The sequence below is a fragment of the Cucurbita pepo genome, chromosome 3 (assembly GCF_057944985.1).
Source record: "Cucurbita pepo subsp. pepo isolate OVF chromosome 3, ASM5794498v1, whole genome shotgun sequence".
NCBI lineage: Eukaryota > Viridiplantae > Streptophyta > Magnoliopsida > Cucurbitales > Cucurbitaceae > Cucurbita > Cucurbita pepo.
In genome coordinates, this window is record NC_141800.1 from 13,880,455 (window position 1) to 13,896,547 (window position 16,093).

General features: G+C 33.3%; 1 protein-coding gene across 2 annotated transcripts; it reads left to right on the forward strand.

Annotated features, from left to right (window-relative positions):
* Window positions 1-6,121: 6,121 nt before the first annotated feature.
* On the forward strand, window positions 6,122-13,230 carry LOC111791053 (serine/threonine protein phosphatase 2A 55 kDa regulatory subunit B beta isoform). 2 transcript variants are annotated; one of them, XR_002814610.2, is made up of 15 exons: window positions 6,122-6,643; window positions 7,395-7,498; window positions 7,596-7,694; window positions 7,795-7,914; window positions 8,638-8,829; window positions 9,519-9,610; window positions 9,815-9,933; window positions 10,765-10,888; window positions 11,034-11,157; window positions 11,757-11,825; window positions 11,922-12,013; window positions 12,134-12,211; window positions 12,307-12,377; window positions 12,499-12,836; window positions 12,970-13,230. XR_002814610.2 is itself a non-coding variant. In XM_023672238.2 (14 exons), the coding sequence occupies exons 1-14, from the start codon at window positions 6,532-6,534 to the stop codon at window positions 12,636-12,638; spliced, it is 1,536 nt and encodes a 511-aa protein (XP_023528006.2). In that variant the 5' UTR covers window positions 6,122-6,531; the 3' UTR covers window positions 12,639-13,230. The 2 variants fall into 2 exon arrangements, 1 of the variants encoding a protein (XP_023528006.2); XM_023672238.2 differs by having other exon boundaries at window positions 12,499-13,230.
* Window positions 13,231-16,093: the final 2,863 nt, after the last annotated feature.

Consider the following 16,093-nt stretch of genomic DNA (forward strand, 5'->3'; position numbering starts at 1 on the left):
ATTGAAAGTTATTGCATTAACCAATAACGGTGCATTGTCATTTTCATTTTTAGTGTGGGATAATTTTCATTTTTAGAAGCAGTAAGTATAGTGTATAGTCATGTAAGAGGATGCAGGGAGATGTATATATATATTTATATATATTCATGGAAGGGCTCGGTATCCATCTACGTAGATATTTCTCGATCATGAGAAAGAATGTTATTGGGTATTTCTAGATAGATATTTCTCTATTTCTTGAAAGTGAGGGCCACACTCGCCCTCTTTCACACTTTGAATGTAGTTGTTGCATGACTAACATGTGAATTTCTCTAAGAAGTGCCTCAAGAGAGGGGATGGTGGTGCAAAATTTTTGCTAGTGCTGACTTCTTCGCCCGTGCCTCTTGAGCCGCCCCAATTGTTGATTGGGGTTTTGATAGGGGTTGGGCACCCCCAAAAACTAACATGATTCGCGAGCAAAGTTGAAAATTGTTGCAGACTTCTCCAGCGACTATCTTAACCGTAGGATCAAGCATTAGCGTATTTGTTTTCCAATAAAATGGAAGGAGACAAGCCAAAACAATATTATATAAAATAAAGAAAAAAGAAATAAATTATACCTTGAATTGGTCAATGAATGGGCAACAATTTTAAAATCAAATCTGTAAAGCTTGATTGAATGCTGATATCGTGTATCATAATATAACATGATATAACATCGCTAGTTTGCTGCCTGCAAAAGCGCGATTGTGTCACATGGCTCAGAAAACCGACAAACCGTCGGGTTTATATATTAATTGAATAAATAAATTTTAAAATTGACGACACAAAACACACCCATTCGTTGGAAAAGGCCCTCAAATTTTATACAATTATCTTCATTATAATTAAATTGTATGATTAAAATTGGAATAATTTAGATTTATTTTATTTTTAAATGGTTCCAACCGTTAGTTACAATATTTTATTTATGTTATTTTAAGTCATTTTAAATAATTATTTGAAATCAAGATCGATATGGATTAAATTATAAAAGTTGGTGCCTTAGATTTAACCGATCTTAGTGTTGTTGCTCTCACGAATTTTACTGGGATGGGACGTTTTTGTTGTGAAATTTAGATCTTACTTTAAAACTAAATGTTTTGATATTTTTAGAAATTTTCAATCAAGTAAGCGGTTTCACTGTCGACTTGGTTGGAATAATTGATTTATGTATGATAACACGTGTCCCGCGGTCCCTACACACATTATATGTGTGATATGTTGATATGCGATGTTATATCATGTTATATTATGATACACGATACATCAAGTTTATGTTATGGTATGCACCAATATGACAGATATGTCACGATATGGTATGTTATGCTAGTATATGTCATGTTAAGCTATACCAAGATGTTGTCATGCCGCAAAGTATGAAATTGTCATGAAATGGTAATCTTTGATGCACAACCTCCTTATGTCATGTCATGTCACTATGTTATGTACGAAATATATATATTAAATTATGTACGCATAATTTACCGGCTTAATCGATTAGAAAATAATGAAGATTTTTATTATGCCATAATGAAAAGTTATGAGAATTTCATGCATAATTGTGAGTTTACTTACATCGGTATACTTTCTCGTTATAATGAGTTCAGACACATATATTACGAGTATGATTATGACATTTATGTTTATCATGATGTTTAAAATGATAGATCCTTTCATATTGCACGTGTTTGCATTTCCAACCCGATAGTGAAGTCACTTACTGAGTATTTCTTAAAATAGTCAAACAATGTACTACTCTAACACTTCAGGTAAAGGCAATACACATATAACCTATGTTAGGATTGATGCATGTCATATTTCCGTAGTCTTAGGTTAGAATAAGACATTATTTTATTTTCCTGACGTCTATTTCTCATTTTCATTTTAAATGTTTTTATATTGTCTTAAAAGTTTTAGATTGGTGTAACTTAATATTTCTACAATTTAATCGGGTTTAAAATTATAATAAAAAGAAGTAATCGAAAATATTTAAAATAGACTTGAACCAACATCGAACTTAGATCAAATAATTCCAAATATTCAACCCAAATGATCCGTGAAACTATATATTAAAAAAAATATATACATTAAATAAGATAAAAAGAATTAAATAATAATAAAAAGGGGTGAAATTTTGGAATTTGTTGAGTAAGAGAGATATTGGGGGATGTGGAAATTTGTAATTTAGTATGAAATTTGGTATAGTTTAGCTAATAAGTACAAAGGGCATTGTTTGGAAAATTCATGATTTGGGGAATTGGGTTTGCTTCCAATTCTAGTGCCACCCATTGTAATCAAATCTCTGTGCTTTGCGCTCAATTTCTACAACGTTCTTCCACACTTTCCACATTCCCTATATGTTCGTCGTGCCCTACACACTTTTTCGAGTACTATCGCTACTCTGTGCATAGTTTACGTCGATAACGAGATATCACAAATTTGAATCTCCATTTTTTACTATTGTCTGACTAAAAAAAGTCGAGTTTATTTCATTTGATAAGATATTCCTATTTCTGTAAATAGTTTAGGTTTAAATATTCACTCTCGCCTGCGTGTGTGTTTGTGAGGTTAATACTTTAGGCTCTCGAACTAACAGTTTCTACAACAGTATGGTATTGCTTACTTCATATACGAGTTTTTATGGTTTTAGTTTTGGTTTTACCTATTATGTTGGTAATATTTCCGTAATATCAAACAAATTTTTTTGATACAAAACTTGCAGAATGTAACGATTCCCTTCCGGGCTTCCCCTCAAGGCTTTAAAACGCGTCTGTTAGGGAAAGGTTTCCACACCCTTTATAAATGGTGGTTTGTTCTTCTCCCCAATCACAATCCACCCCCTTCGGGGTCCAGTATCCTCGTAGGCACTCTTTCCTTCCTCCAATCGATGTGGGACCGCCCCCAAATCCACCCCCCTTTGGGGCCAGCATCCTTTACTGGCACACCACCTCATGTCTACCCCCTTCGGGGAACAGCGAGAAGGCTGGCACATCGTCCGGTGTCTATCTCTAATACCATTTGTAACGACCCAGATACACCGCTAGCAGATATTGTCCTATTTGAGTTTTCCCTTTCGAGCTTCCCCTCAAGGCTTTAAAACGCGTCTGCTAAGGAAAGGTTTCCACACCCTTATAAATGGTCATTTGTTCTCCTCCCCAACTAATGTGGGACATCACACAGAGTCATAGGTTACTCACAACACAAAGAAACTCACACACTAGTAATTCCAAGAAATTGTTTTTAATATGGAAGATCAAACAGAACTGCAACCACAAACCATATTAAAATTCTAAGAGATTAGACCGTTTACACCAACCTCGCTCTAATATTAAATTGATTAACACAACTCTTTGTGGGACACTCTTTATTCGCAAGACGCCAAGTAGAAACTACTGTATTCTACTGTGCTTGAGACAACTTAAGATTTCTTGAGATGAAAACCTAATAGAGTCTCTGTCTCGTCTTTCTTGCTCTCGGCCTAGCCCCTTTTCCCCTTAGAATGATCATTTATTCGATATTGAATACCTTTTTGACTTTGAGACAGACTACTACTAGCAACTAAGTAGATAATTTATTCCTAAAATATCTAATAATTTTTTCCCAAAATATCTAAATCACTTCTCAAAATATATCTAATAATTTTTGGAAATTCAATATTCATAAAAAAAAAAAAAAAACTAAAAAACTAAAAAAAAATAGGAATCAAACCGACATTTTAACAATATTCATATTATCACGTATTTAAATTCATTCCCCTAAAAAAATGGATTAGTTTTTGTTTGAATCTATTGATTTAATTATTATTTTTTTATTATAAAAAAAAAAAAAAAAAAAAAAAAAAAAAAAAAAAAAAGCCGATTAGATTCCTATGACTGTGCACTACTACACCGAGTACATCAATGCTCATCAACATGTGGTGTTTTCGAGGTGAAATATTTTTAATTATTTCAATAAATATAATATTTGCAAATTAACTTATTTATTTATTTATTGGTTTTTGTTTAAAATACAAAAAGGGGACTGAGATAATTCACCCTATATATTTCTTACTTATTGATATTAAATATTTTATTAAAATATAAAAACAAAATAATAATAATAATAATAATAATAATTAAAATGATAAGGAATTAAAAGAGGGCAATGGCAGCTCACCATACTGAATCATCAAGTGGTTGTGTACCTCTTCAAACAGTTGTCATTTGTCATTGAAGGATTGGTAGATTCCTTCTTTGTGGTCCTTTTTTAGTTTGGCCACCCCCACAATATACTCAACCATAGGGGCATTAATTTAAATTTTACAAAAATGGAGCTCCATTTTCTAATTAATTACGTCACATTCCACCTCATACACACGTTTTAAAACCTTAAACCTAAATAGGACAATATCTGCTAGCTATCGACATCAAGTGTTACAAATTAAATCCTAAAATTGAAAAAAATATAAGGCTTTTCCTCACATCTAATTTGCATGTGAAACCATTCCAGCGTCATTTTCCATACCTACATTGTCAACATGTAGCGTTGTCATTGTCCCTACTCTTCAAATATCTTCAATATTACGTTATCGAGTGGTTCGGTGGACATTCTCAAAAGTTGGAATTTTTCAAAACTTTCAAAAATCATGTGGATGTTTATTTGTGGAGGTATACGGACTTAAATATTTTTTTTATATAATAAATGGATGTAAAATTAAAATTAGTATGAATTTTATATACCGTTTATGTTAGTTAATTAACTAATAAAATATAAATAAATATTTTTACAATAAATAATAAAAAGTAATATTGATAGTTAAACCATTTAATTTAAAATAAGTAATTAATTAAACTGTTAAGATAATATAAAAGATTAATTATAAATGCATTATAGGAAGGGTGTTATATTAAATACTTGTTTGAAAAATCTTCACAAAATTCACAATGTAATTCGCAACAAAATACTTTTTTTTGTATAGCGGTAAAAAAAAAAAAAACATGTGTGTTTAACTGATGTTTCCATTTTTCTATTCGATTCGATCCATTCGTTCGGGAGTACGAGCGGAAGATCGAAAGAGGAAGAAGCTCACAGAGGAGACAGAAGCCAAGCTCCATTGATGTAGGGCATTGACTTAATTGGAATCAGCCCCCAGCTACTCTCTATTCATGTTCGGCAAATAATGCAGCAATAATGGACTTAAATGGGGCCTATACACACTTGTATATAATTTGTTTCAATCAAAAGCGGTATCTAACTTTAGAGAGAAAATCAACCTCGGGATTCATTTACGTGAAATTATTAGAAAGAATCGCTACAGCGTGATCATATTTTTAAACCGTTAAATGTACTGAAAAAAACTAAAATTTTAAACTATTAGAGGTATGAATGATAGCTGATTTGAAGCAATATTAAACTGTCTTAATTTCTGTCTCATACATTTAACGATTTAATGCAATTCTATGACTTAATTTTTTTCGGTTAATTTATTTATTTTTTATATTTTAATTTTAAAAAATGACAAATTATGCATACTATTACAAATTATTGGGGATTTAGGGTTGATTATTATATTTCATAATAAATAATTTAGATATTGTAGATTTGTTATAAAATTAAATTCAAAGCTCAAAAATAAAAATTTAGTGATTAAATAAAAATTAAATTATTAATGGGCTGCAGTCCTAATGCACTCAGCCCATGTAGAAAAACTGATTGAAGGCCCAAAAGGCCCAACAAAACTGGAAAAAGGCCCATGAAGTTTCTACTATAATTCAGACCACTTTCAGCTGTTTTTCTTAAATAATAAAAATAAAAAATGTACTTTAAAATATATATAGGTAAAAAAAGGAAAAAAATTTACTTATATAGTTTTTACTGTTATAAATTATTTTATAAAGAGATAATTTTCTAAACAAAGATTTAATTAAAAAAATGTAAATTATATAAAATTTATATTAAAAAATTAAAAAATAGAGAGATTAAAGTAAATATTTAGAAAATAGTATTGTCCTAAAAAACGAAAAGAATAATTAAAGGAAATATAAAAGAAAATCCGTTCGAAGGCAGGCAGCCGCTTCACACGTGCAAGTCACTTTATCATGACCCTCGAAAATTGTACAGAACAAAAGTTTATTGAAAAGGAAAAACCCGGCATTGAAGAGCTACACACAGGGGAGTGTCTTTCTTCTTTGGTTCTTCAAGCCCAACGAACGGTTTGCCCAGACTCTGTTTCAATCCCATTAATTTTTCATATAACTGCATGTTCTAGATTCTCATCTTCAACGGAGAAGAAATTCAGGAACCGAGTGTTTCAAGTTTCTCACAGGGAGTTTGCGCATTCCCTTGCTCGAATATGGCTTAATCGGGATTCTACCGGATTCTTTTTTCGCCTTTTTTGTTTTCTGGATGAGTGTTTGAGCTGTGGTTATGTGAACTCAGAGCGATCGGTTGATGCTGTGATTGGATTTGGTGAATTCTTTTTTTTTTTTTCCCCTTTTATATCTGGGTTAGTTGGATTAGTATCCTGGAGATATGAAAGGTGGTGATGAAGCTATGGCAGCTCCGGTGGCCTCCTCACAGCCTCTGGAGTGGAAATTCTCGCAGGTGTTTGGCGAACGTACCGCTGGCGAGGAAGTACAGGAAGGTATTTTTCGCATTGTACTGTTGTGGAGCATGCCATTACGGTTTATTTGTTGGATCCAATCGGTATACTGTGCATCAGTTGCAATTAGGGCTTGTTATCTCATCTTCGATCTGTTAATGATTGTTTCCGAGTAATTCATTTTTCATCCGGTGGGTTGTCGAGTTAGTGTAATTTGTTGTGGATTATTTTGGTTCGAAATGGGAGATGAGCGGATTTCAGTTGCAGAATAGTTTAGAGTTATATAGGAGTTTGTACACTTCCATGGTGATACGCAGTATTAGTTCTTTGTCGATCGAGTTAAGTAATATGAAATTCTATACGAAGGTAAGTGACCTTTGCAGCTGCGTTCAAAGTTCGTGTTTATATTGCATGCATTGAAGTATCGGTGTCAGCTCTTCTATTATAAACATAAGTTTATTCACGGGGTGATGGATGGAAGTAATCTTTGTATGTCCCTGCCATCAAGAAAACTAGGATTGGGCCATTTAAAAGAATTTGATTGACATTGCTTGACGAATGGTGCTTGTGAACTCAATACAGATTGCTGAGTTTATGCCTTGTAAATTGTTATAAACAGTCATAAATGATTGAACGAGATTTGGTAAATTTATAATTACACATGATCTTTGATTTAGAGTCTGTTTGAGAGGATAATCATACAGATGCAGCATTGACATAATTCTTGTAGCGTTTTAAGAGCCACCTGGGTCTTAATCTTCTCTACATGGTTGCTTTGCTTGCTTCTATGCAGTTGATATTATTTCAGCAATTGAATTTGATAAGACGGGCGACCATCTGGCTACTGGCGATCGAGGTGGTCGAGTGGTTCTTTTTGAGAGGACGGATAGAAAAGATGTTAGTTATGTTTGTCCTCTGTGGATTTATTTGTGTTCAGTTTAGAGAATTAGTTCTGCTTTGTTGGTTCTGGAATTTACTAATATTGTCTTTGTAGAACGGAGGATCGAGAAAGGACTTGGAGAAAATGGACCATTCAGTTAGTAGGCATCCTGAGTTCCGTTATAAAACAGAGTTCCAGAGCCATGAACCAGAGGTAATCTTTTTTCTTTGCCTATATCTGCACAATTACTTCTCTACTTTTCAGATTAGTTGATATTATTCTGGTACTCACTCTGTGCCTGCACTTTTTTTAGTTTGACTATCTCAAGAGCTTGGAGATAGAGGAGAAAATTAACAAAATCAGATGGTGTCAAACAGCCAATGGAGCTCTCTTTCTATTGTCTACTAATGACAAAACCATCAAGTTTTGGAAGGTAGGAAAGTGATATTATATGGTGTTTCCAATTTTTCACTTCAGATGCTGATTTGCCAATAGGTTCTAAATAAATTGCTAGAAGTTGTGACTTACAAAAAAAAGGGTTCTAAATAAATTGCATGATAAGCTGGTTTAATTTTCCTTTTAATAACTACGATGATGAAATATGTTTGATTTACTACGAAAATTTGTTTGTGTGCCTATGTGGCTGTTATTTTATTAATTAATCAATTTATTTTTCAGGAAGATCTAATTGATGTGCATATTTATGATTTTGAATTACTTCCTCACAAATGTCAGTTGGTGGTCAGACTTATTCTAATGTTTTGGCTTTTGAGCAAGCACTATGTCGGATTGTGGACTTCCAAACAGGAAATAGTTTCTAACCAAGTTGAATAATGCGTAACTCAGTAACTAAGAGAAAAGCTAAAAATAGAAACACTACATATATATTTGTTTTCTAGTGTTTTTATTGTTGTTGTTCTCTTTTTTCTCTTTTTTTTCTCTTGTAGTAGGAATCTATTCTCTCATACTAGTCCCATCAGAAGAGGTAAAAGGGTGTAGAGTGCAGTAATTTTTTTTTGTTTAGCCCCATCATAAAGTCATTGTAGTAGTAGAAAAGTTCGGTAGGTCATTTTATATTTCTCGATGACTGGTAGCAGACTGGTAGAAACTGTATCTTCGTAATTCAATCTGGTTTCTTTCTTTGAGGTTTGGCCAGGTGCAAGAAAAGAAGATCAAGAAAATATCCAGCATGAACGTGAATGCGTCCAAAGCTGTTGGCAGTGAATGTATAGCTAGTTCAAGTATTTCAAGTAATTCTACACATCTTCTAAATGGAGGCTCCTGTGATGGAGTTTATAATCATCCAAGCAATGACTTATTGGGGGCCATTTCATCACTACGTCTACAGGTGGTAGTTGCTTATGTTCTGTTGCTTTTGGACCGAGCAATTCCATATATTGAGTTGTGACTCCATTTTAATCTCTTGTATAACTTTCCTAGTGGAAAGATAGCTAAAAGGACGAAGAAAAAATTGTTCATTTTACCACTTTCCATTTTTCAATCAATTTTATGGTTCCTTCTAGATATTTCACCGAGAAATAATAGTTGAAAACTGGATATGACACCACATGCACCTGCCTTGATCATGGGAGGAAATCTTTTTTCAAGAGGTGGACAGGAGGGTGGGGGTATGAGAATTTTTTCTCCCAAAATTTCTGGGACAGGGATAAGGCATTCGCTACCTCAACCTCACCCCATTCACAAAAATGATTTGAAATCTGGAATTGCTTCTGGTTCAATAAATTTGTTGTCTACTCTTTATTCCAATTGGACGTTTAGTTTATGAAGCTACTTCTCCCAAATTGTGCTATGCAATATAATCCTTGAGATTGATTTTCCTTTTGAGAACTATTTATTAGTCTACTTTTTCTGAAGTGTTAAAGCTGAGAGTTTTATTTATTTTGTGTCAGTTCACATTTCATTTTCCATTTTCCTTCTTGTGATAGAATTACATTATTCTGACACTTGTGATTCTTATTCATTTTCCTTCTACTTGGAAAATATATGTACTAATATCTTTGTTCTTGATGGAATTAGGTAACTAGCCATGAGTCGAGCCTTCTCGCTAGATGTCGTAGAGTATACGCCCATGCTCATGATTATCATATCAACTCTATCTCAAATAACAGGTACTGCCTAAAGCTTGGATGCAGGTTTAAATGTTGTCCAAGAACTAAGCTGTTCCTCCTTTTCTTCCTTTGATTATCATAGGATTTTAAGGTTTTAAAGTACGGTAGAAAACAGATTCTGAACCTGCTATTTTTTATGGTATTTGACGTGTTAATAATTATGTGTATATCTATTGTATATACAATATCCTGTTTATTATATAGTGATGGTGAAACTTTTATATCGGCTGATGACCTGCGGATAAATCTATGGAACTTGGAAATTTGCAATCAAAGTTTCAACATTGTTGACGTGAAGCCTACTAACATGGAGGATTTAACTGGTAAGCTCATTATTGTTTTCCTTGTGGCGTGTTTCCATTTGATGATATTATGATATTTTGTACTGGATTTATCATTTAGAATTCATAGTGCTAGTTTTCTTTTACTGACGGGGGGTGTGATGATACAAGTTGGACATACCGTACAAGAATTGTTAGAGGAAATGCCTTGTAGAAGCTCTTATGTCTTATGCCAGTTTTCTAATGCCACTGTATATCGTGCTGTTCTTTTAGGGCACTGGACAAAAAGAACAGTCCACACTGGGGAGCAATCTAAACAAGGGGGGGAAAAAACTTTAACACAAAATTACAAGAGACTGCTCTGAATGTTAAAACTTATAAAAAGCGGATAATTCAAAAACACTCAAGACCTGAACACCTAGAAGAAAGAATCCCAGTGCAGCACTCTACGAATTTCCTTCCAAGATTTCTGTGTCCTTAAATGTTTCTTATACTTCTCTCAAGCCGTTATCATGTCCAAAACTTGGCTCCCAAGTTTCTCACAAATGGCAACTCCAAAGCACATCATCTCGACTCTTAAAAATGTCCTCATTAGACCTCTTGCACATCATCACTCCCCAGTTCAGTGGGAACCTAAAACCATGGATGTAGATCTTTGGATGGAGTCCATGGTTTCAGTACATAGTGTGCTGAAGAACCAGTGAAAAGTTATCTTCTATGATGATATCCATTTTTATTTGCTTTGCTCCTTATGGAATAGAAATTTTAATGAATAATATGCATGCATAAAAGTTCTTCGGAGTTAGCTTTTCTTCAACTCATTTATTTTCTTAACCTTTCTTTTACATTTTTTGTAAATGCATCTTTTTGCAGAGGTGATTACATCTGCTGAGTTTCATCCTACGCATTGTAACACACTAGCATATAGCAGTTCAAAAGGCTCAATCCGCCTAGTTGATTTGCGGCAGTCAGCATTATGTGATTCCCATGCCAAATTGTAGGTGTTTTTGAGAATCTTACAACCGCCCCCCCTCACACACACGCACAACAAACTACAAACGAAATTTTCTTTCCTTCCTGTGGTGTGTGATTATTGCACTTACATGAGCTTGTAATGATTAAAAATTATCTTTTTCTTACAGATTTGAGGAACCTGAGACACCTGGTTCTAGATCATTTTTCACTGAGATAATTGCTTCAATATCAGACATTAAATTTGGGACAAATGGAAGATATATATTAAGTCGTGATTACATGACTCTTAAGGTTTGTGTTTATATATATGTAACTATCGTCTGATTCTTTTAGTTACGAGGCCATGAACTATTTGGTAGTTTCATACTAAAATTTGCATGTGAAGGCCATAGCAATGGTTCTTGTAATCTGTGTGTATAAACAATAATATGTTAGTACCCATGGATAAGATGTCCTTTGACCAGTTGGTAAACATAGCTGCAATTGGGAATAGAAAAGATATGCTCCTAAATGACATATAAAAGATATTCTCCATGAAAATTCACTTTGTTATGAGGCATGACTCCTAGCAATGTGCTTCGGTTATAGTTCCGCAAATTTGACTTTCTTTTGTCATGTGCACCTGGCAACCCAAGCCTCCTGGTTTTCTGTTACTTTGTTGTTACTGGGACATGAACATGGATTCTTCGTCTTGATATCTTTAGAATAGTTGAAGGCTCATTATGCAAGTCTTTACATTCTAATGAATTACTATACTAACAGTTTTTTTGGCTTCAGCTCTTCGAAATCTCTCATTTTTGTTGCTTTTTCTTCCAAAAATTTATTTTGTTGATTGCTTTCCTTATGACATGTTCCTTGCAACTCCAGCCCGTTCTTTTTCTCATTTTCAGTTATGGGACATCAACATGGATTCTGGTCCCTTCGCATCCTTTCAAGTTCACGAACATTTAAGACCCAAGGTAAGATGAGATCTCTTTGTTCAGACAAAACTTGTGGCTGAAATTTATTTAACATATTGGACTTAACTAAATGCACTTTCTGGTGATCATATGCAGCTTTGTGATTTATATGAAAATGATTCAATCTTTGACAAGTTTGAGTGTTGTCTGAGTGGTGATGGATCACGTGTAACTACGGGATCCTACAGGTCCGTATGATTTCCAAAGTTATCTATATGCAAGTTATCTATATGCGTACTACATTCAGACTTTTTTTTCCCTCTCAAAAAATCTTGCCCTGAATTTGTATATTACTGATGTGATCCCAGCAATTTATTCCGAGTTTTTGGTTGTTCTCCGGGAAGCACTGAGGCAACGACTTTGGAAGCTAGCAAGAATCCCACTAGGTATTTCAATCGAGTGCCATATTCACAAACTTTGAGCTCCATGGTACTTTTGTAATGCCTATATTAAGTATAAAATTACCGGTATTGGCTTGTAGGAGACAAGTGCAGACCCCTTCAAGACCTTCGAGATCACTTAGTAGTAGCTTTACAAGAGTTGTCAGACGCGGTTGGTGCTCCACAATTTGATTTCCTTTTCTTTTTCTGATCACTAAATTATTCAGCTAGAGGCTGGCCTCTCCTTTTGTTATATGTTCTTATGTTCCTTCGTTGGGAAACTCTGTTATCAGGAGGATCCGAGAGCCCAGGGGCTGATGCAAATGGCAACCCTTTTGATTTCACAACTAAGCTGCTGCACCTAGCATGGCATCCGGCTGAAAATTCAATTGCCTGCGCTGCCGCAAACAGCTTGTATATGTACTATGCATAAGAAGAGGGGCTGAGAATCAAATGACATCACCTGCTTGACCGTTCTGACTTTTGTCGATAAAATTTCTACCCTTTCCCGCCACCCATAACCACAGAAGCTACTTCGATCGAGTTCCATACGCCTACGATATCAGTGCATACTTCTATTACTGCAGCGGCCAAAATTTTCACAAGAAAACATGTTGTTTATGTTCCTCAGGTGTGCAACATTCCTTTCAACCCTATAATTCTCTTTTCATTTCCATCGTAATCCTTTCTTTTCTCCCAAAAGAGAAGAGATTTATTCTGTTCCATATTTTGTTGTGTTGAACTTGGGGAAATTCTGATTGTAGCTCCCCTGCAACAAAACTGAAGCTGTTGCTCTCTTCTTCCGCTAGGTTCGAGATTAACAAATGTAGTTTTTTTAGTTAACTTCTAATAGTTTCGGTGAGAAGAAGCTGTTAAATCTTGCATTTCATCAAATTATTTTTTCAATTGATTCATTGTCACTCTCAGAAATTACTTTCAGGATGTTTTTCATAACTTATTACTGTAGTTTTCTGTAAAGAACAGTTATATTGAATGTAGCCTACATAGCTGCTATTTCTAACGTTCTGGTTGGTTTTGTTTTGGTCTATCTTCATCTGAAAATTAGTCACTTACTGTCTGTTGCATCTTTCAATTCTGAGAAAAAGTTCCTTCACTCAATTCTAGTGTGTAGTAAGGTGCGAATCCTGTCGTTTTTCCTGTCATCATCGGTTGACGAATCCTTTACATTTATTAGATTTTGTCGATTGAGATGACCGAGTTATGTTGAAGATAAGTGACAGTATGTCCTTCGATTTCGATTTTGTGTAGGTTGTCGATTGGACTTCGGTACGTGTTAATTGTTACATTTGATATTTTCAATCAATTTCTCATAAATTATATATATATATATATATTGAAGTGTGATGTTGTTAGCATAATATCATTAGTCATGTCACCTTGAAAGAAGCCTTCAAAATCAATCATAGATTGATAACTTTGGTAGATGTCTTAAATGTTATCTAATTTCAATTCTTACTCCGAGAACTAAACTTATAATTTAAACTTTTGACGAAGAATAATTTCAATATTTTTTTAAATATGGATATTTTATGGGATCATTTTAATTTTTTATATTTAGATTAGATTAAATAGTTATAAAGTTGATGGAATAATTCAGTTTAATATAAAAAAAAATGAAAAAATATATATAAATAGGGTGAGAAAGGGAAAAAATAAACAAATCCGAGTAATTAGTGTTTATGCAGAAAGATCATGATCGTCCACGTGGAGGGGAGCGATGAAAATGAGATGGGATTCAGTGCGGTGGGCCACAGCAATCGTAAAAGAAAAGGACAAAGGCAATTGGCTGTGTCTGGTGTGTGCCTTGATTGACGGTTCGGATTAATTTGGGGATAATGCGTTCCAACTTCCTCATAACTCCCACGTTATAAATAAAATGGTGGGCCCTACCTCAAACCCTTCTCCCTTCATTTTCATCATTAACCATAGTTCACTCACGCCTCTATGCATTCCCCCACATTTTGCATCACAGTGATTCCTCTTCTGCGGCTAAATGTTCATATGACCCTATAACTCGATCAATTTGAGTTACTGTTGCCTTATGAAAATATATTAAGAAATGATATAATTAAGAAATAGTAGAATATTTCATAAGTATAAATGCACGCAAATATACACTATTACAAGTAGTAAGTAAAAGTAAATTATCGATTCTACAGGGAGTTTACTGAATTCTTTACTCAATAAATTGGGAATTACAAGCCAAGTATATTCTAAACATTACGATTCTACCTGTCGTGATGTTGTGCATACTCATAAATGATATTCTAAACATTACGAGACCTTTTATATGAAAGGAAACTTAAGATAATTAACCATTTGTGTTCGTGGGATTGAACTAGTTTGTTGTTATTTTTACTTGTGGCAACTACTTATCTCTGTGCATGGAAATTGTCTATTTCCCTAGATTCTGTATGCACATCATCTCTTTAAAATATTTGACTTTCTATATAGTATTTATCTTCATAAAATTGGTAATTTTAAACGAATAAAGTAAAAATAGCTAAAAATCTCATTGATTTATAAAAAATTAATATTTAAATGGATGGTTATTAATTAAAAAATTTAATGGATATAATTACGAAATTTGATATTTGTAATGAACATAAAGATTAATAATAAAACAACCAATTTTATGTTTTAAATAAAATGCCACGTGGTAGAATGATATCCATGTTGGAAGGCTGAGCTGTTCATGCACTAGTCTATGCCCCGTCATGATGTCGGGTTCAGACACGTGGGAACGCTCTCATTCGCGGGTGACAGTGTCTTAACGCCACGATTCTCATGTCTTGCTTTGTTTGACACTTCAACGGTCCAGATCTTCCCACTCAAAAACATTGGACGGTATTGATTCTGACAGTGATATCTGAATGATGCCTCCACGGGTGGCACTTGCGTTCTCTTCACGCAAATGTTCCCGGCTTTGCGGCTCTCTATTCTCAGTCGACCATTTCCGGCTTATCCGACGTTGCCCGCTAAATTAATAAAAATATTATTAATTTTAAACATTATCCAAAAAAAAACTATTAAACCTTTACAATAAATTCAAAATTTTGATAAACTTTTAAAAATAGTTTTAAAAAAATTATTTTTAACCATCCCATTTAAAAAATATTTAAAAATAATATTAAAAAGTTTTGAGATATTCTACGAAGTGTCGACAAACGATTTTTTACTTTTTCATCCATATATTGACGGTAATAATTATTTAAAACTTTATTTTATAAAGATGAAAGTGTATATGCAAGAATTTCTTATGTTCTCTGACAGATGGTCAGAGCTTCATATGGGTTCGATTCCTATTGAGAGATTCACTATAGATTAGAAGTAGTTGAAGAAAGAATAAAATATTTTTTTGTCGCTTCGAAAAATAAAGAAATAGTTAATATATTCAAAACATTACGTCTCAATTCAATTTATTTCATTAGATTTGAGACATAGTACTAACTATAAAGGTAATTTTGAAAATTTTAAAATATTAAAAAATATTAATAAAAAAGTTTAAAATTTAAGAGTATTTTTTAAACATTATTAAAAGTTTTTATCAAAAATCAATGATAAAGGTATTTTTTAGATTTCTTTTAAAACATTCACGACATTAATAGATTTTTTAAAAAAAGTTTAGGAATATTTTTTAAATAAAAATACAAATTTTAGATTGAAAATAAGTCAACCAATGATTTTATTTTACTGATAAAATAATAGAAAAAAAATCTCATTGTCTTCTCATTAATTAATGATCTATAATCTTATCTCTTATTTTATTAACAATTTGAAAGCTAAAAGGTCAACCTATGAAGATATTTGTTCCCCTAAGAATTTAAATTTTATGGACCATTGTCTTAATTAATTATTTTTTAAACC